This window comes from Sprattus sprattus (assembly GCF_963457725.1).
Source record: "Sprattus sprattus genome assembly, chromosome: 4".
Lineage (NCBI taxonomy): Eukaryota > Metazoa > Chordata > Actinopteri > Clupeiformes > Clupeidae > Sprattus > Sprattus sprattus.
The window spans coordinates 9,057,308-9,078,567 of record NC_137923.1 but is presented as its reverse complement, the minus strand read 5'-3'; the positions used below and the strand labels follow the sequence as shown (position 1 = coordinate 9,078,567).

Sequence of the window (21,260 nt, the reverse complement as noted above, 5' to 3'; positions counted from 1 at the left end):
CCTACGGAGGGGAAAAACATATCTCTAAAACACTTCATATGGCTGAATTGTAAATGGAATTGAAGATTTGTCTGATATATTGGTAGAATAGCCTACTGTACCCCACCTAGAGTTATATGTTTTCGAGCAGAAAACGACAAAACTACAGAAAATGCTCTCCTAAGGGTGAGTCAAAAGCTCTGGTTCAGCTCAGCCCCATTAACATTTACAGTACTGTGCAAAAGTTTTAGGCAGGTGTGAAAAAATGCTATGAACTAAGAATGCTTTGAAAAATGTAAACAATAAATGTTTATTTTTTATCCATTTACATGGTAAGACTGAGCACAGCAACAAGACACAACGTAGTTATACTGCATCAGCAGGGTCTCTCCCAGACAAAGATTTCAAACCAGACAGGGGTTTCAAAATGTGCAGTTCAAGCTCTTTTGAAGAAGACGTTGAGGATCGTAGACGCAGTGATCAGCCAAGGAAACTTAATGCAGCTGATGAAAAACACATCAAGCTTATTTACCTTCGAAATCGGAAGATTTCAAGCAGTGGCATCAGCTCAGAACTGGCAGAAACCAGTGGTACCCAGGTACAGACATTTACTGTCCGGGGAAGTCTGGCCAGAAGTGGTCTTCATGGAAGAGTTGCAGCCAAAAAGCTCTACCCCGACAAGGAAACAAGGCCAAGTGACTGAACTAAGCACGAAAACATAGAAACTGGGGTGCAGAAACATGGCAGAAGGTGCTCTGGACTGATGAGTCAAAATTAGAAATATTTGGCTGTAGAAGAAGGAAGTTTGTTCGCCGAAGGGCTGGAGAGAGGTACAATAATGAGAGTCTGCAGGCAACAGTGAAGCATGGTAGAGGTTCCTTTCCAGTTTGGGGCTGCATTTCTGCAAGTGGAGTTGGAGATTTGGTCAGGATGAATGGTGTCCTCAATGCTGAGAAATACAGGCAGATACTAATCCATCATGCAATACCATCAGGGAGGCGTATGATTGGCACCAAATGTATTCTGCAGCAGGAACATAACCCCAAACATACAGCCAATGTCATTAACAACTATCTTCAGCTTAAAGAAGAACAGAAAGTCCTGCAAGTGATGGTATGACCCCCACAGAGCCCTGATCTCTACATCATCGAGTCTGTCTGGGTTTACATGAAGAGACATAATAATTTTAGGAAGCCTACATCCACAGAAGATCTGTGGTTAGTTCTCCAAGATGTTTGGAACAATTTACCAGCCGAGTTCCTTCAAAAACTGTGCGCAAGTGTATCTGGAAGAATTTATGCTATTTTGAAGGCAAAGGGTGGTCACACCAAATATTGATTTAATTTAGAATTTTCTTCTGTTCCTTCACTGCATTTTGTTAATTTATGAAGAATTGATGAAAATAAACTGTTAACACTTCCATTTTTGAAAGCATTCTTAGTTTACAGCATTTTTTCACACCTGCCTAAAACTTTTGCACAGTACTGTATATTATTGTCATGTTTGACCTATCTACAGCACCTGACCTCACGTTTCATGATTGGGATATATGCTGATGACCTGGTTCTACTGTCACCCACAGAACAGGGCCTCGTTTCCCGACGCGGCACTTAGCTTAAGTTTATCTTTCGTTGAGAAGAATTCTACGTGTGGTCAGGACCAGTAGTAACTTCACACTTAGCGATGCAATCCACCAGGGGCGTCGTTCGGCCTATTATAGAAGAAATCCAAAGGATGTTTCTGTATATAGCACATCATGAGAATGTCATTGTTTCACCTGCCTATTCCCATCAAAATAGAAATAAAGAATATTGAGTATTTGAAAATAAAGATTATACAAAATAATATGTTATTGAACTAAGGAGATGGCTTTTCTGACTGTGTAGTTAGGCTGCAATATTAGGAAATTGACATGTCATTGAGCCGGGCTGGAAATCAATCAAGAGGGTGGCAGCCGCTAGCCTATATATATTTATTGAGGTATTGTTCTTATGTCGACACTTGTTGTATTGGAACTTCATTCATGAGCCTATACATGGGTTTCTTGTATACAAACATTGAAGGCTGCGCGCGCAAATCTGCGGCAGAAAGCCATCTACCCTAATACAAATGAATACAGAAAGCCCAGTTTAAATGTATTGTTTATTACTTATTTAGCCTACCGTTCCCTATTCTGTTGCCATGAATGCTTGCACACACCCTCAACATATTCCCAAACGTAACCTTGTACATTGTTGAGCCTTTTTCTATATTTGATTTGATTTGATATTTTATTTTTCCTGGCAAACGGATGCTTCCTCCTAGGTATACTGAACATCTTACCAACTCTGTTAGAGCAGTTCACCACACTACAACTCCCTGTCATGTTGCCTTCCTCCACCGCGAGATTGCGCACGCAACCAGTGATGACGTAGCCGAGAAACCCATGTATACACAAGTGAGAAAATCGACTCGTCTGACATCGATGAACAGGCGACCTCCACCCTAAGAGATACTTAAGAACTCGTGCACGTGGCGCTCGTGCACCTGACTTTAAGATGATGTTCGGGAAACGCTCGTAAATAGAAAGTGTTACTGAGTCTACTATGTCGCCAAAATCCACGTAGGCCGTTAAGATACGTCGTTATCGGGAAACGAGGCCCAGGACCTGCATGGAGCTTTCAGCAGAATCTGGACCTGCTAAAGCAGTACTGCCACACTTGGGCCCTGACAGTTAAACGCAAATAGCAAACAGAGGAATTGCTATATCATAAAAGGATTTTCAGATGAGTAACTCATATTCACCAATGAACAGAGTCAAATTAAAGCAACTAACTGGCGACACTAAAATGTGGGGCTTTAAAATCAAGAGAGAGAAAAGGAGAGAGAGAAAGAGGAAAAAAAGCTGTTATCAAACCTAATCTCTGCTTTTAGCTCGGTTTTACAGATACTTTGGCACAAGTCAGGTTTTCAGAGGTTTTCTCCAGAAAAGAGCAATTCATCACTGAACCAAATGAGAGATAATTCCTCTGCAATTAAGATTCATTTATAATCCATTAGATTTCTATTTATCACATTTGATACCGCTCACTGATGCCAAGAGCCACAGAGATGTATATGATCCAAGAAAATCATCACTATATACTGTAACTGTATCACTACCTTTGGTTTGATTGATGCAAATGTAATACGAATATACCATTTGAGATAGTTACCCTTTATCCAACATTTTTGAGGTAGCGCTTTAAGCTGAAGTAAGTTTTCTTCGAGTGTGCTAAAAATAGTGGTACGCTTTTTCCGTTTCTTAATTCATGAGTCTGAATATCTTTGACAATCCGAGAGATACTACTCGACAAACAAATCATCAGCCCAGACTTCAGTCTTCAGTCTTCCTCTCTCTCTCTCTCTCCAGTCTGTGACCTTGTTTGATGATAACTAATACTGTCTCTATCTGTCATATGTCTTCCTAATTGAAGACATTAACTTAATGAGACCTGCATTTAGAATATCCTGCAGGGACGCTGTTCCCCCTCACAGACAGGAACACACACTCACTTTTCATTAGAATACATGCTAAATACACACAAGCACACACACACACACGCACGCACGCACGCACACACACACACACACACACACACGCATGCACGCACGCACGCACGCACGCACGCACGCACGCACGCACGCACGCACGCACGCACGCACGCACGCACACACACACACACACACACACACACACACACACACACACACACACACACACACACATACACATTTGAAGGGAAAAATAGAAAAAGCTTTACCCCACACATTTATACACGTACCCACACATGCACAAACACAAGTACCCACAGAGAGACACAAGTCAACACACACACACACACACACACACACACACACACACACACACACACACACACACACACACACACACACACACACACACACACACACACCGCACAAACACACTCACTCCCATCCCTCTATGTCAAGAGCCATTCATCAGAGATGCCCAAGCTGTGAAATCACAAGCAGTGCTCCATTCCTCTCTTTCCTTCTCTCTCTCTCTCTCTCTCTCTCTGTTCCCCACTCTCTTGCCCCCCCCCCTATTCTCTGTACCAGGCTGCCTTTCTCCTCCCTGAAGCACTACTCTCCACTGCACTTCATCTCCCTGTCTCAGCTGCCAAACTGTGCCCAGCTTGTCAAGCACATGAGAGCTTCCGGCAAACTCCACAAACATCTTGATAGGCCATCAATGCAGAACTACTAAGGGATAAGCATTGGGCAAGGGTAGTACTGTGTGTGTATGTGTGTGTGTCTGCATGTGTGTGAGAGTATGTGAAGGTATGTGTAAGGTGTATGAAGCAGAAAAAGGTAGTTGGCTCACAAACACAGTTAGCTTATTTGTTACTGTGCAAACCCATGACACCGTTATGAGAAACGCAATTTCTAAACCCCCTGCATTTCAACGGGAGTCAATCCATTGTGACGTAGACCTCCGTTTGTTTGGTGTCGTCTCTGACGGTTTGAAAATTGTAGCACTGTGGCATCGTTTGGTCATTTAATTTGCTAAAAAGAAAGGCTTGGATGGCATTGTAAGGGCTTGCTGTTGCTCCTGGTATGTTATATACTTAATCCTGGGATTATTTGAACACAATGACAGTTTTGATATAAAGACAAGTGACTAGATAGCTTCTAACTGACTAGCCTACTCACTAGCTCACTAGTACAGTCTGTTATGCTATTTCCACACACTACACCACGCCTACTCAAAGCGATGAAAGCATATTGCGGTGCTGTCATGGCTTTGCACTGTAAGTGCTTTTGTCCACAATTTGTGGATTTCTCAATGGACCTTACAAGAGAATGATTTATAACATGTTTGTAAACCTGTTATTACAACAAATGTATCACCATATGATAAAATGATAGTCGTCATCATAATATCAATATTAACTGAAAATCTTTCCATCTAATTCCAAAATCCATTCCAAAATCTAACCCTAGTTTAAAACAGCCACTGCAGGCAACTTCATGACTGCCTTTATATACAGAGAGTCAACATCATGACTGCCTTTATATACAGAGTCAACATCATGACTGCCTTAATATGCAGAGAGTCAACATCATGACTGCCTTTATATACAGAGAGTCAACATCATGACTGCCTTTATATGCAGAGAGTCAACTTCATTACTGCCTTTATATACAGAGAGTCAACATCATGACTGCCTTTATATACAGAGTCAACATCATGACTGCCTTTATATACAGAGTCAACTTCATGACTGCCTCTATATACAGAGAGTCAACATCATGACTGCCTTTATATACAGAGTCAACATCATGACTGCCTTTATATACAGAGAGTCAACTTCATGACTGCCTCTATATACAGAGAGTCAACATCATGACTGCCTTTATATACAGAGTCAACATCATGACTGCCTTTATATACAGAGAGTCAACTTCATGACTGCCTCTATATACAGAGAGTCAACATCATGACTGCCTTTATATACAGAGTCAACATCATGACTGCCTTTATATACAGAGTCAACATCATGACTGCCTTTATATACAGAGAGTCAACTTCATGACTGCCTCTATATACAGAGAGTCAACATCATGACTGCCTTTATATACAGAGTCAACATCATGACTGCCTTTATATACAGAGTCAACATCATGACTGCCTTTATATACAGAGAGTCAACATCATGACTGCCTTTATAAACAGAGAGTCAACATCATGACTGCCTCTATATACAGAGAGTCAACTTCATGACTGCCTTTATATACAGAGAGTCAACATCATGACTGCCTCTATATACAGAGAGTCAACTTCATGACTGCCTTTATATACAGAGAGTCAACTTCATTACTGCCTTTATATACAGAGAGTCAACATCATGACTGCCTTTATATGCAGAGAGTCAAAATCATGACTGCCGTTATATACAGAGAGTCAACATCATGACTGCCTTTATATACAGAGTCAACATCATGACTGCCTTTATATACAGAGTCAACATCATGACTGCCTTTATATACAGAGAGTCAACTTCATGACTGCCTTTATATACAGAGAGTGAACTTCATGACTGCCTTTATATACAGAGAGTCAACTTCATTACTGCCTTGATATTGTATACAGAGAGTCAACTTCATGACTGCCTTTATATACAGAGAGAGTATGCAGCCTACCTAAAAATGCCAGAGCGGGCTTTATGATTCTACAGCCAATTCTGAATAGAGAGAGAGAGAAAAGGAAAATCTCCCCTCCAGGAACAGAAACATAGCGTGAGCTCAGTCTACAAAAAGAAATAACACCAACTCTGGCGAAAACACAAACAGATACTTATTTTTAAATGCATTGAAAGCATTACCTACGGTAGCAACATCAATTCTGTAAGGCAACATGAATGCTGAATACGTCTTTGTAGCTTTCTCAGGTACTTCAGTAAGAGTTTATTCAGCAGCTATGTAGCCCTGGCAGTATATTTGGTACTGCTGAGACAGTTTAACAACCCCAGAAACCCATTGGGCAAAACAGCCCTGCATGTAATCCCCCCCCCCCCCATTTTTTTTTTTTTTAAATAAAGAAATAAATAAATAAACAAACAAAACTAAAAAAACTTAAGATTCCTAAAAGTAGACAAGTTACATTACTACTGTGTGAGTACTACTTTGTATAAGATATTCTTAACCACATTGTCAACTTACTCCCCAAACACTTTTTTAAAGAAATGACCAAGTAATGTATGGCATAGTGAATGAAAGCATTGCACACTTATAGGGTATGACAGGGAAATAAGGGAAATAAGCTAAAGATAATTAATTACTCAACCAAAAAAAACAAACAAGAAATGAAAGGAAGAAATAAGAAAGAAAAGGAAAGAGCGGAGAAGAGAAGAGAAGAGAAGGAGATACATGCATTGGGACCACTAGCATGATCAATAAAGCATTAACAGAGAGCCAAGGCTGCTGACTACCCAGCATACTCACTTGTGTGACTTCTTCCAGCCGGCGCCGCTGGCCCCTGCTCCGCAGTCGTAAGCCTGGATGATGAACGTGTACTCCTTCTGCAGCTCGCAGTCGATGGGGCTCCGCGCCCTCAGGACTCCCTCGCCCGACGTCCGGTTCAGCACCACCGCCTCGAACGGGGCCTCCTGCCCGTGGATCTTAAATGCGCAGATTTCTCCTGCAGCCAGGAACAAAAGAAAGGCAAAGACATAAGAAAAAAGCAGAGAGCAGTAGAGGTGAGATTCTGAAGAGCAAGTAATGGGCCTTGCTGGCGTCTTGGCGTGAAATCGTGGCTATAACTTTCTCGCGGCATGCCGCCCCCCCTCCCTCCCCGATGCTATAATGCAGGACATTGTTTTCCTTAACCATTCGCCAGTGTCTTGCTGAGAGACGGAGAATGGCCTGTCTCCACCTGTAATTGCTTCATTGCTGCGATGGAGTCACGTTGAGAGAGAGGGTGCACAGCAAGAGAGTGTTTTTTCCCCTCTTTTCTTCTCTCTCTCTCTCGCTTATCCAAGTTTGTTATTGCCTGCGACTTTTTGATAGCTTTTCCTTCTTTGTAGAATACTCCAAGAGACACCCGAAGGGCACAACGGTGCGAATCCATCAGCACACTAGGAAAACTAGGAAACTCACTGGTCCACAACGTGAAGTCATCTTGCTCACCCCGCCGACAAAAGCTGTTCATTTTCCTCAACGGTGCCACAAGTCTACTGGGCTTCTGTCGTGTGGCGAGTTTTACCCATTACGTGAAATGTGGTACTTAATGTTCATACCTTTACTTAAAGGTCCACAATTCTGGTGATATTTGAGCTCAACTCCCTTCCATGCTCCTCAAGCAACTTGCTGATTGGCCGGAATTGTTTATGTCTCGGTCCGAGTCTGTTTGTTCCCAACCTACTGAGTCTGGACTGAGTGTACTGAAAGGACAACTAGAGGACCGTTACCAGAAGTTCACTGAACCTGACAAAAAAATCGTACTGGATTTGAATCGTAGCCTCTAACTTTAGTAAATACCTTCAGTTATGTATGGTACAAACAACATTGTGTCTGTTTGCATGGCTTATGTAAGCGCTGCAGTGAATCATGGGTATTCACATAGATGGTGCCAAATGTCAGTCTTTGTGCTCAGGTGTTTCAGTTCACGCCCGGTTTCTTTTTGATCCGGAGACAAACACAGACTCTCTCTCCCAGAGGGGATGAGCGAACCTTGCTGAAGCTCACACCAGAGAAAGCCCTCTGTGCAGTGAAGCCCACGCTAAACCAAAAGAAAATATCTGTTGACACCGTAGCAACTGGGAGATACAACAAAGGACACTGTATGTCCATTGTGTGGTTTTTTTCTGCGGGTTGGACTGCAGTGGCGACTGCCTTCCACGTTGGCTCCCTCCTGTCCCTTTTAGGGATTTGTGGAAGGGGGGAATTGCTAGTGGAAAGCCGCGGCACTCTGACCCTGTGACAGCCGATATCACTTAAGAGGCGGCCAGCAGTGGTGAGAACAAACAGCAACCACGGTTCACCGCTGTGTGCACTCGCCTGCTGTCTCATCCTGATAAGCCAAACTTTTCTCTCTCCCTCCCTCTCTCTCTCTTTATCTCTCTCTCTCCCCCGTCCCTCTCTCTCGCTTTCTGTGTCTCACTCACTTAATTCCCCCCCACCTGTCCCTCAATTTAACTTGCTCTCTGTCTGTCTCTCTTTCTCTCCCCCTCTTTATCTCTCTCTGTCTCTCAGTCATTCTATCTCTCCCTTTCACTCGCATAAACACATACTCTTTTTCTTTCTCTGTCTCTCCCTCCCTCTCTGTCTCTCTCTCTCTCTTGCTCACTCTCTTTTTAAATCTGATTTAACCATTTAGAATAGAAAAAAAAAACATCCACCTCCTCTCGGAGTGGTGAAATAACAATTTACCCTCTGCAGTTCCCTCTCTCTCCCTCTCCCAGCCTGGGCCTGCAGTTCAGATTTCCCCTTTACATTAGCCCCACAAAGCCTTATCGAAATTAAACGACCGCCACAATAGGCGCCGGGCAACAAGGTGCGGCGGAGGAAAAAATAATAATAAGAGAAACACGGCAGGCGGCATGTGAGCAGAGAGATAAGCGTGGCGGAGTCCTGCACCTCCAAAGCCATCCAACTATTCTGTAAGATGGCAGGCGGAAATGGAGTGAACAGGAGGAAGAGAAGAGAGAAAGAGAGAGAGTGAGAGAAATAGAGTGTGCAAGAGCACTAAAGGATAGCAAGGCAAGGGAGGGAGGGGATCCAGTATGAGAACAACTCTAATAATCACAGTGCATGTGTGTCTTTGTGTGTGAATGTGTGTGTGTGTGTACAAAACACACGGCGAGCTGGAAAATATTTCCTCTTAACACTCGGAAGTCATGCGCAAAACTATTTCTCGCTCCATCTGTCTCTACAAATGCGTTTTTTCCCAGATTAGACGCAGGGAGGGCAGTGAGGTCAGGGCAAGTGGCACGGGTGGCTCCAAACGGCAAAGCAATGTATATGTAAATAATTGCGACATGCGGGATCCAGCCAGATGTCAATCATGTACGCAGAAGCCTTGCAAAACACACGCCATCTTCACCCCCTGCCTGCTACTAAACTCTGCCTGTTCATTTGGCCTATATTGAGCAACTCCACCCGCCCCCATCTCCTACCCCTGAGCACACAAGTTTTTTTTTTTTTTTTTTTAAGCTATCCAGGTTCTGTGTGTGTGCAGAAGATTTTGGAGACATCCATTTAATTTGAAGTGGAAGTATTTAATCTGGCCTGACAGATGTGGCATTTCAGAGGGGCCGATTTGAGCGCGAGCTGGAAGGGATCAAGTAAGGAAGTGAGTCACTCAGCAAGAGTAAACTCGAATACACCTCGCCACCCTGTTCATGCTGCGCCCCCGCTCTGATGGAAAAGTTGAGCAAGAAGTGCCAGAGTTTTGCTGGGGTTGGGATGTGGAGATGGGAATTAGGTCCACATTCAGCTGAAGCATGTTTCGCCAGCGTTTCAGTCTGGGCTCATACCAAAGGTTTGATCATAATGACTACTTCCAGTCTGGGAGCAGCTCATCATGTGACAGCGGAAATACATGACTGGCATTTCAGTGACAATATCAAATTAATCCCACCAGACCTCGTCCATTCCCTCTGATTTCACACAGATTTTACTCAGAGAACTCATCTTCCTGTCCTCCCTCAAACACACAATACACAAACACACCTACGATTCAATTTAAAGTTGATTATTCTTTTTTGTAACCTCCACTCATTTCAGTGGTTGAAAAGGTATGGGTGGTGGGGGTTGATTAAAACTACGTTTCCCAGCAGCACTCGTTGAGGGCTTATCCTGCCCTTCAGTGGTGCTCTCCCATGCAGCAGTAGTGCTCTCTCGTCTAGCCCTTGTGTTTTTTAATTACACACTGGATTATAGCAGCTCTTCAGTAATGACCTGCTGACTCCACTCAGGCTTCCAGCAATGCCCTCCAGAGAATGAGAGGAGAGGTGGGAAGAGGAGGATGAGGAGGAGGAGGAGGAGGAGGAGGAGGAGGTGGTACTGTAAGAGAAAGAGAGGCTGAGAGCCCTTACCTGTTACCTCTCAATTTCCATGAGCCCGTTTGTTCACCGGGCTCGTTTACTCCCTCTCGAGACAGGCTTTAGCCTTTTCTGTGTTAGTTTTTTTTGTTTGCTTTTTTTTTTTTTGCTTTTAATTCCTTTCATGTTGATTTGTTGCAGTGTTACATGGCTATTTCATGGAGGGCAGGGAGAGATGATAAATCCAAGTTGCTGAGAGAACCATTGATTGAACTCCTTATACCTTATAAATCTTGGAAGCACTTTATGGAAGTTATATCTCTCTCTAGCTCTCTCTCTCTCTCTCTCTCTCTCTCTCTCTCTCCCTCTCTCTCACTCTCTGTCCCTCTCTCTCCACATGTCTCTTTAAAGGCTGCAAATAGTATTATAACATGCACAGCTAAATCCCAATCAAACAAGACTTCTTGAAATGAAATCACATGCCTGTCACATTATAGGTTATGCCTTCCTTTAAACGTATTTGCCCTTGATTGCTTCTCCAACAGTGTCCTAGTCAGTTGACATCTACCCTTCTGGAGGTTTGGATGCTTTTAACTTAGCTATGTACTCATTTCCCTATTACTATGCTTACTGTTGTTATGGAACTGCTGCTGTTGTTTTCTGTAGCATTAGTAATATATAAATATATAACTCTTTCTATTTTTTGTTACCCTAATTTGCATATCACATTAGTGTCACTCTCAAAGACCTCAGTGTTAAAGTGAACATATGGCCTCACCTCCGAGTAGCGGGCACAGCTTTCACTCTGACAGCTCGGACTGAGCCTCAGCAAACACGGGGCAAACAGACGGCTTTATACGTCCGCCTTTTATCTTTTATCCCCCTTCATTCCACTTCATGAAACGCAGCCGCTCCTCATGGCGATCTAGTTTAGCGAGCTGCAGGACAGTGGTTTATGGCTCCGAGAGGAAACCCAAGGGCGACGTTTATTGTCGAACGGGGAGAAGCTTGATACATTCCCTCATACACCCACACACACACACACACACACACACACACACACACACACACACACACACACACACACACACACACACACACACACACACACACACACACACACACACACACACACACAACACACACACACACACACACACACACACACACACACACACACACACACACACACACACACACACACAGTTCCCCATAGGAGGTTTTCATTTAGGTAGGGACCACCTAATTGCATCGGGGAGATAGCGGCGCCATCCTTTTGACCCTCGGCTAATAAACAGCACTAGCAGAGCCAGCACGGAAGGCTATAACCCCGTGCTCATAAGCCAAATGAACAGGCTAGCCCAGATAAAGGAAATTCAATAGCCAGAGACAATCTGTATTAATTTTGCCAGGGCTTTGTGAGGAGGTAGAGTGCGGGGAGGTGGGGTGGGTGGTGGGTTATGGATATGGGGGGGAAAGCAATTATCATAATTATTCTTGTAAAATCGTGGAATTACAATATCACATAGCAAACTGCGCTTTGGAAAAGAAACCCGCTATGATAGCAATAGAGAACCTCACGACCAACCCTATTAGCATTAGACCTCACAAAACCACAGATGACAGCTCCCAAATGTCTTTTTCTCAGTTTTTCTCTCTTCTCTTTTGTTATGCTAAATATGAAGCTCAATTTATTTCAGGAGCCCTAATTACAATTACATGAGAATTACTAAAAAGGAGAAAAAAATGTGGTAGCCCTCCTCTATTCTGGGTCACAGCGGGAGAGAAGGGCTTTAACACAATGGGCCTAATGCGCTAGCTGAGCTCGGTTATGTGAAGGCTTGCAGTGGGTTTGGTTTCCCAGAGGGCGCTGGACTGCACTAGGCAGCAGGAGGCAGGAGAGAGTCCTGTGGAGGCAGAACCCAAGGCTCAAGCCCAAAGTGCTCCATGCATTGATTTACGACACTTGCACGCAAAGGGATGGAGTGGGAGAGAAAGATGGGGAGAAAGGGAGAGAAAGTGGAGTCTATTAATAGCCCCCAGAAGCCCTCTCCTGGGTAGATTCGTGCACAAGTCCCCACTCCCTCCTCCACCCACTCCAGACGACCTCTGTTCCCTCTGCATTAATTATTCAGGCCTTAATGTTGCTATCCAGGTGCTGGGCTCACCCCCATGCTCTTTCTCTCTCTCTCTCTCTCTCTCTCTCTCTCTCTCTATGTATATATATATATATATATATATATGTTTTCCCCTCTTTATCTCTTCTCTCTCTCTCTCTTGTCATGCTTCAATCTCTTTTCTCTGTCTTCTCTTCTTTCTCTTGCCCTCTCTCTCCTCTTTTTCTTCCTCCCACTTCTGTCCTTCTCCTTCTCTCTTATTCCCTGTCTTCCTGTCCTCCATCTCTCTCCTTCCACCTCTCTTTCTCTCTCTTTTTCTCTATCTCTCTATACCTACTCAATCTCCCTTACCCTCTATCTTCCATACTCTGAGCTGACAGCTTGCCGCTCCCCGCGACCGCCCTGCTGCCTTCTCCACAACTGTGATCCGGTTGCCACGGTCACCGGGTGGTGCCCACGGAGTTCCCTGAACCGCGAGTTGCACTCTCACAGGGACACTGCTCTCAGCAACAACACCAAGACGAAGCAAAAGAAAAGCCCAGCCCAACCTCAGCCTCAACCCACTTGCGAGAAACTCAGTGAAGCTGAAAGGGAGGCACATCAGTCCATTCTCATTACTGTAAAATGTCACCGTCTGTCCCTGTTTTAGCAGCACAGCCTGGAGAACAGCTGACTGTGACCCAAATCAGACGGAGATCCACCATATCTGTGCCTAGGTTCACCGTATCCGCGCCATATCCGCCCTATATTCACCTTATTCATGCCATATCTGGGCCAAATCAGAGCCATATCTGTTTCAGAGTCTGCTGTCATCCAGAGTGCAGCAAGCACAGTGTTGAGAGGGAGAACCAATCCAAAGGGTATTTTCAAGGGCATAGCTTGATGATTGAGGTGGATTCAAAATTGTGCAGACATGTTTATTTTATATTTGTGGCGAAGACAAAGAAAGCAATCTCAAGGCAGTCACTTCAAGGGGAAACGCTCCAAAGAGGCGAAATCAATTATCCTGTGTAAACGTCCATAAACAGGTCTCCTAGCTGGTGGCATTTAGATTCTGTTTGACTGAGGGCAGACAAATAATTCACAGCAACCTCTTCAACTTAAAACTGTATGTTTCCTCTAAAATGTGCTCTGCCCAAGTGATTCATTTGGCTCAGCATGGGTTAATAAGAGTCTCCACACCCCTGGGCCAAAATGAGAAATTCAGGTTTATTTGCCTCTACAGAGTATTTGAGCAACCACCATGTTAACGGGTTCAGCCAAGTCTCCACACCACTGGGTAAACATGGAGAGAAGAGGGCATTAGTGGTGGGTGAAGGTGAGACATAAAACTGACTCTATTACACCAAAGCCCGTCTCTGCTTACATTACTGAAATCACCACCAATCCTGTGCAGTCTTATTTCTCTATCAGCGTCGAGCGCTAATGAGCAGTCTCTTCGTTACCTAACATTAGCTCTCTGTCCTGCGGCTGTTCCATGCCATTAAGCAGTTGATGGTCAAGTTGATAGTGGAGGCACACCACACCGTGGGCAGACTATCAGCGCAAAATAGCTGGCAATGATGTTGCAGATCACTGCAAATGGCGTCCAGGAGATCCCCTGGGAATGACACTGTTTTTCAGAGTTCTGCAATGGCAGACCTTTTTTTCAGTTGACAGTCGGTGGTGAGCTTAAGGGCTAAGGCCATGGGTTACACATAGTAAAGTAAACAAAATAAAACCACAGAAATCGAATGAGTGTGTATCTGACCTTAGGTTAAGCATCAGAGCTTTCTCTGAATACTTGATACTGTGCATGGCTTAGAATACTGTTGAGCCCATAGATTACTTTGGACTACCCTAACTCCAGCTCTGCATACCTTTGCAAGTAAATGTGGACTTGTGTAATGTGGAGGGAATATAAACATGCAAGACCTGGGCTTGAATGCCTCCCAATAAGGGTGTGCAGATAAACCACTGACACTCACCCAATCTATCAGCAACTTCTTTCCTACATGATCATGTGGATTTGTGCCAGTCAGTGAATATGAATTTAAAAACAAAACTGTAATGGGACTGTCACTATGTGTTACTCTGTGTAAGTAACAAATGATAGAAGATCATGGTCACTCAGGTGGTTCCACTGTTGGTATACTGCAGCTTGCTTATGCATCTGATGCAAACAGATGCAATAGATGCTAATTGAAAAATTCAGGTTTCAAGTTTAAAATGTAAGTTTAAAATAGCTACATTCAACAACTTATAAATGAAGAAGACCTTTATTTGAAACACAAACATGTCTAAGTACTGTGCTGCTCTGGGCTCTGTTTTTTTCTGCATAATTACAATTGGCAATTTATCTCCACCTCCCAATGCAAATTGAGAAAAAGTGCCTCTAACGAAAGTCTAATCCTTCTGGCTTCTTTGTAACTTGAGAAAAGCCCTTTCCTTCATGTCTAAATAAGTACCATGAAATTAATTAGAAAAAAAACTAAAGAAAACAACACAACCACCCTCTCCATGGAAAATGCATGACAATTTCCATACAGCATTGCAACAAATATGGCAGCTATGCAGTAAGTGTGTATAAATTAGGGTTGCACAAACCTTTGATGAAAGCTCACAATCAGTTAGCCTTTAAAAGCATGACGCTCAATAGGATGGCAATAACTTTGTTTCTGGCATAGTGAACTCTAAAACACAATGTATAAAAGACTCCACTCACGTCAGGGGAACTCTGCAAGATGTTGAGCAGATAGGTTTATAAAAGTAACTGTAGACTGCCGGATTTGTGACATCTTACAAATTACCTACATGATGGCCTGATTCTGGGGAAGTTTACATTTCAGCTCTTGTCTCCTTTGGGCTTTGACTTCCTCGCGAGGCCACACTGACAACCTTTACAACTGACAGATCAGAACTCCGTCAGTGACAACCAGTGAAAGGTAGGGATACTGCTGGCCTACAAGACCAACACGGACAAGTCTATTATCTCCCAACCTACTCACCCAGGCTGAGCTATACTCAAAGACCAAACGCCCTCAGATAATGTCTATTCAAATCAACTGTGGTTTACAGTGTATTGTGCTTGACATAGGTCAACACTTCTTCAGATCACTGACGTCAAAAAAAAAAAAAACTCCATTAACTCCTCTAAGTGGAACCTTAAGGTTTGCTTCAGTCAGAGGCATCAAAGTCATTGTGATTTATTACTCAACACAGAAAACTGCAAACCAATAGTGGCTGTTTGAGATCGTTAATACTCTTATACATTTTTGGTAGGGATTTAGAAGGAAGGCTTTTATTAAATCTTCACTGAAATAACATGGGCAACCCTGTCTCTCTGGCAGGCAACACCCTCCTCATTTCTCCCTGTTTGAAGTTCGACAGACGTAATGCCTTAATGAATCACGTGAACGCCCACAGAAAACCATCCAGCGAAGCCTCGTCAGACTCGGAGGGATGTACACCTCCAACAGGAACACACATCAATCACGACGTTTAACCAGCCCCTGCTTACTTCCCGTCAGATCAAAGGATGCACACAGATTTACGTCCGCCAGCCTTAATCAGACCTGACAGCGCAAGATTTCCACCCGATACTGTTTCTTCATCCACCCGTGGTGTTATCAGGCCTAATGCTATGCACAGAGCCTTCTGTTTGAACCCTGCACACGCTGCAGGTGACATTGTCCTTGCAGTACCTGGGATCAGACTGACGTTAATGTGCCAGAGGCGTCACAAATAATGATGTTGGATGTTATCATTAACTGCAATCTATTCAGTTTACATTGGTAACCTTCAGCACCTTGTCAGCAATGCGTATAGACACATGGCAAAGTATGTCGAATAGGGATGATACTGTAGACTCAAAGTTGAACCCTACTTCAATGCATCGTAATATCTCTAGCCCTGCAGCTAAAGCAGACAACCACAGCAGTAAAAATCAACAGCATTCATTTCATCAACTTCACCAATAATAACAACAACAACAACAACAAAACACTATCAGATTGTTGCTAATTCGAAATGAAGGGCAAGTGTTTTTTCTTCCAAGTGCATGGGTACATTACCATAAGATACATGGCTGGTGGGTTGGTGGGAGCAGTCTCTTACACCGCGTGTAACTGTCACCGAGGCTATGACCTCTGTCAGATCCGTCGCTGTGGTGACAAGGGTTTGAGTGGAACATACAGTACCAGGCCAGATTACCGGGGGGGCTGTGTTAGGGGGTTTGACCTGTGGGAGGGTTGAGATGGGTGGGGGCTACTCAAGCGAGGCAGGAAGGGGCACTTGTGAAAGTGAGAAGTCCGTAATGCCAACAGAGTTTGTAGTCAATGAAGGCAAAATGTGTGCTTTTGTAGACACACACTCACTCTAGCTTACACACACCCCCAAACACTCACTAGCCTCCACAAACACACAGACAGAGGGAGAGAGAGAGAGAGATACACAGACAGACATAAGCACAAATACGCACACACACACACAAACATACACGTTCCCATATGCTTCCAGCACTCAGCGTGCCAATGACTGGAAACCTGGAACTCGTCCAGTTGTTTATTTCTCCTGATGAAGTGGAAATCGCCCCTGATTAAACCGTTATTTTCACTGCGGCAAGGCCAGCCGTTAATAGAACAATTCAAAGCGCTGTAGCAATTAAACTAAAACAATAGCCGTGCAGCTATTCCCCGTGATGGATTCCGCTGTGTAATTACAGCCCTCAGCAGTCCCCCCCCCAACCATCCCTCCTGCCGCACTGATGGCCACACACACATCGGTGCCATGCTGTGGCGCGTCCCATACATTCTGCCAACCCTGCCGGCACCCTGCCCTCGATACACACCCACACACACAGATCAGAGGCAGCACCTGCAAGGTCAAAGCGAGATATGCCAATAAAGCATTGTACCGGGCGCAAGCAACAGTGGCAGCAGTGCACAGACCGGCACACTCCGCACACAAGCTCCAGATGGAGGAGTGACGATGTGCCCTTAACCTGGTGCCAGCCTCTTCGTCCCATCCACAAACAAGGGATCAAATGTCAAAAAAGTTTGGCTGCAATTACTGAACCCTACTATTATGTATATTACAGTATGAATGTGTTGCATACATTTAAACACACACACACACACACACACACACACACACACACACACACACACACACACACACACACACTAACTAATGGAACACACACACTGATGTAAAACTGTGAATAAACTCATTGTTGTTAGGAGACAGACGAAGGAGTACTATCTGTAAATGTCTTTGTAAATCTTCACTGATATTTGTAGTTATATTTGACACACATCTTGTCATCATGACATTCTAAATGATATAATTTTCTAAGAATAACACTCATACCTACACTACTGCTGCAGGGAACTCTGTTCTTGATTGCTGTACTGGATGTCCTATTTGCCTGAAAAGGATAATGCAATTTAGCCCCATTAATATAAAGGTCACTCCACTATTTTGTCTAGGAAGGGTCCTTGCTAAGTGCTGGCTTAAGTGCAGGCTGTGTTTTCACTGTGTGATACAGTATACACCCAGTCTCTGGAGGTAAAACTATGATTAGCTTGGGCTTCATAAATCTGAGAAGGCAAGAAATCCATACTTTTCCCTGCGAAGCACTGCAAAATGCAGTAGGTGCCTGGATAGCAGCAGTTCTGGCCAGAACGGATTGGGGCCCTGATCTGGCCTACATCCGCAAGATAAGAGTCGGATCAAGGCCATATCAGGGCCACATCAGGGCCTGACCGCTCCCCGAGACAGTTACTCTCTATCTGCGGAAAGGTAATCAAAAGAGACAGTCGAGAGGAGAGGATGAATCTCCGCACGACAAGAGCAGCCAGAAGCTAGCTGAGCAGACAGAAAGAAATAAAAGAAAAGAAAAAAACTTAACAGTGCACCAAGCTACTGTTTGTTCTGTTTTACAGACCCTGAAAAGAGGAGAGGTTATACAAGGACATGCCTTTTTAAGGGGTATCATTGTTTTTAACAAACGACCATACTTCAATGGCGCTTCAAGTATGGCATTAAATTGTTTTGATACTAAATTACAATTTTGGATTCTCCACAGCATAGTTTTCCCACTCCCCCTGTCTCATCACTTGCAAATTATTCTTATTACACAATTATGTCTTACCAAGGACTGAAATTAGATTTGAAACTCCTTTGACTGTCTGTAATAGAAACAGATGGTGCCACTAATTCCCCCGTCGAGAGAGAGCGGAGTTTTACCTCGGAGAGGTTTCAGACAATGGGCTCAAAGACCGGCTTTCTCTCTGTGCTCGGAAGATTCATCTTGACTGTTTTGTGACATTCAGCCACAGCTGGCTTCAGTATGAGCTCTCCCTCTGCAGCTAGACATGTTTAAGAGGACCGACAAAAACCTTACTGTTGACAGGCAGCAAGTCCCACAGCCAATGGGCTCTCTGTTTCACTGACTCCTCAATCTTACACGAGGAGGCTTAGACCCATGGTTGCTAGTGTCTGCCACTAAAGCATGTCTCTCTCAAGGTGTCCTGGAGTAAGAGTTACTATAAGCATAGGTAGCAGGAGCCTAATGAGGCATGTCTAAACTCATCTCTGCTAGGCAGGCACCTGAATGTTTTATTTCAACCAATGCAAATCTTAGGTGTAAAGGTCATGCTATATGTAGCCTATACAAGCTATACAATACAATGCATAATATTTGTAGAGCGAACTACACACATACAGTAAGTAAACTTAAACTATATAATATATACTGTATAATGTCTGGCAATCTGAAATCTCTGGCATTTGGATCTCCAGTAGACCTTATTGATAAGACCATGAAGGTATATCCTGAGTTATATCCACACTGGACTTGAACTTGCAACATGAGAGACATGAGAGTTAGGCATGCTAGCGAGGAGGCTTAGACCCAGGGGAGCTAGTGTCTGCCACTAAAGCACGTCTCTCAAGGTGTCGGGGAGTAAGAGTTACTCTCTGCACAGCACTGAACCGTTGCCATTACCGTCACCCAAGTATGTAGTCATAGGTAGCAGAATCCTGATGGATCTCCAGTAGACCTTATTGATAAGACCCTGCAGGTATGTTTTAGTGTCATAACATGTTGCATAGGGTGCAGATAATTATTGTAGGTACCAAGAAGTTATATTAAATATTCCTGTTTTTAACCCAAAGTTATATAAAATATTCCTGTTTTTTTGTTTTGTTTGTAGACTGTAATAATAGTATAGTATAGTAATTGTATTTGTAATAAAGAATATTAAATTGCACTTGAACTGAAAGAAAACGAGAGTGATATGATTTAGACACAGAAACGACATGAGTTTAACATATGGTAATGAGACATACACAGGTAGACTGATAGGAGTTAGAGGCAGAGTGAGAGATAGAAAATGATGAGTCAGAGACAGAGACAGGTATAGAAAAACTGCATGTTGTGTGTGTTCGTGTGTGTGTGAGAGAGAGAGAGAGAGAGAGAGAGAGAAAAAGAGAGAGAAAGAGAGAGAGAGCATGATGAGTCAGGGAGTTAATGACACCTCAGAGGAGCATTTGACTTTATTGCCTTTTAATTCTTCTATTAATGAGTTGTTGCCATTAGTAAGTGCGTCCCCCGCACCTGTCATAACAGAGCAGCCGTTAGGCTGGGTGCGGTGAAGAATCGTGGCGCAGGTGCAACAGGAGTAGACATTAGGTGAATGGCGAGCCACCTGTCGCACACACGCCATACACACTCTTGAATGGACCCAGACAGGATCAGGTCTAAACCAGATCTGTCTCAGACTGAGCTGCAAAGATAATGAAACCAGTGCTGTGGACATCCACATAAACACAAAAACATATACACACACACACACACACACACACCCCCCCCCCCCCCCCCCACACACACACACACACACACACACACACACACACACACACACACACACACACACACACACAGAGAGATACATACATAGACATAGACACACAAACCCACACACACACACATACTCTCTCAAACAGGCTGAACTGAGTGACATTCAGTGGCTCAGCCTGGCCTCCAACTCTTTCTATATCTGACCGAGTGAGGCGCAGATAACAGTTTCATTACGGGGCTCTCTCGTCACTGCATGTTCGTGAACCACTAAAGGTCACGCAAAGGTTACTGAAGGTCACCAACGCTGGTATCTATTTGGAACAGTGAGTATGAGGAATAAGGTAGGGATTATCTGAGCCTTGCCAAATGGCAGCATGTTAAATACAGTGATGATAGAACGAAAGCAAAACATGGAAGGATTCACGGGTCGCGGACAGTACCTCCCGCCCTCCCCCCGCCTCATGGCAGTAAAAACAATATGCTTTTGGGGGACCCACTCATCTTAACTTTCCTCTCTGTTGAGCAAACACTTTAATGTCAGGTCCACAGGGGGTAGAGCAGAGATATTGCCTTCCCCAGCTTCAGTCTCCCTCCTGGGGGGGGGGGGGGGGGGGGTTGTTGATCGTGAGGGTTGGAGACTCGTAAGTCACATGTGCACACACATATACACACACAGACACACACACACACAGACAGACACACACACACACACACACACACACACACACACACACACACACACACACACACACACACACACACACACACACACACACACACACACACACACACACA

At 44.0% G+C, this 21,260-nt stretch overlaps 1 protein-coding gene across 1 annotated transcript in view; it reads right to left on the bottom strand.

Annotated features, from left to right (window-relative positions):
* The window catches only part of clstn2a (calsyntenin 2a), a gene marked incomplete at both ends in the record, with an annotated part of 199,105 nt that overhangs the window by 71,297 nt on the left and 106,548 nt on the right, over positions 1-21,260 (bottom strand). Inside the window, one exon of the mRNA XM_080836150.1 lies at positions 6,967-7,162. Coding sequence (XP_080692276.1) covers positions 6,967-7,162 — 196 coding nt within the window. The remainder of the gene's footprint in view (positions 1-6,966; positions 7,163-21,260) is intronic.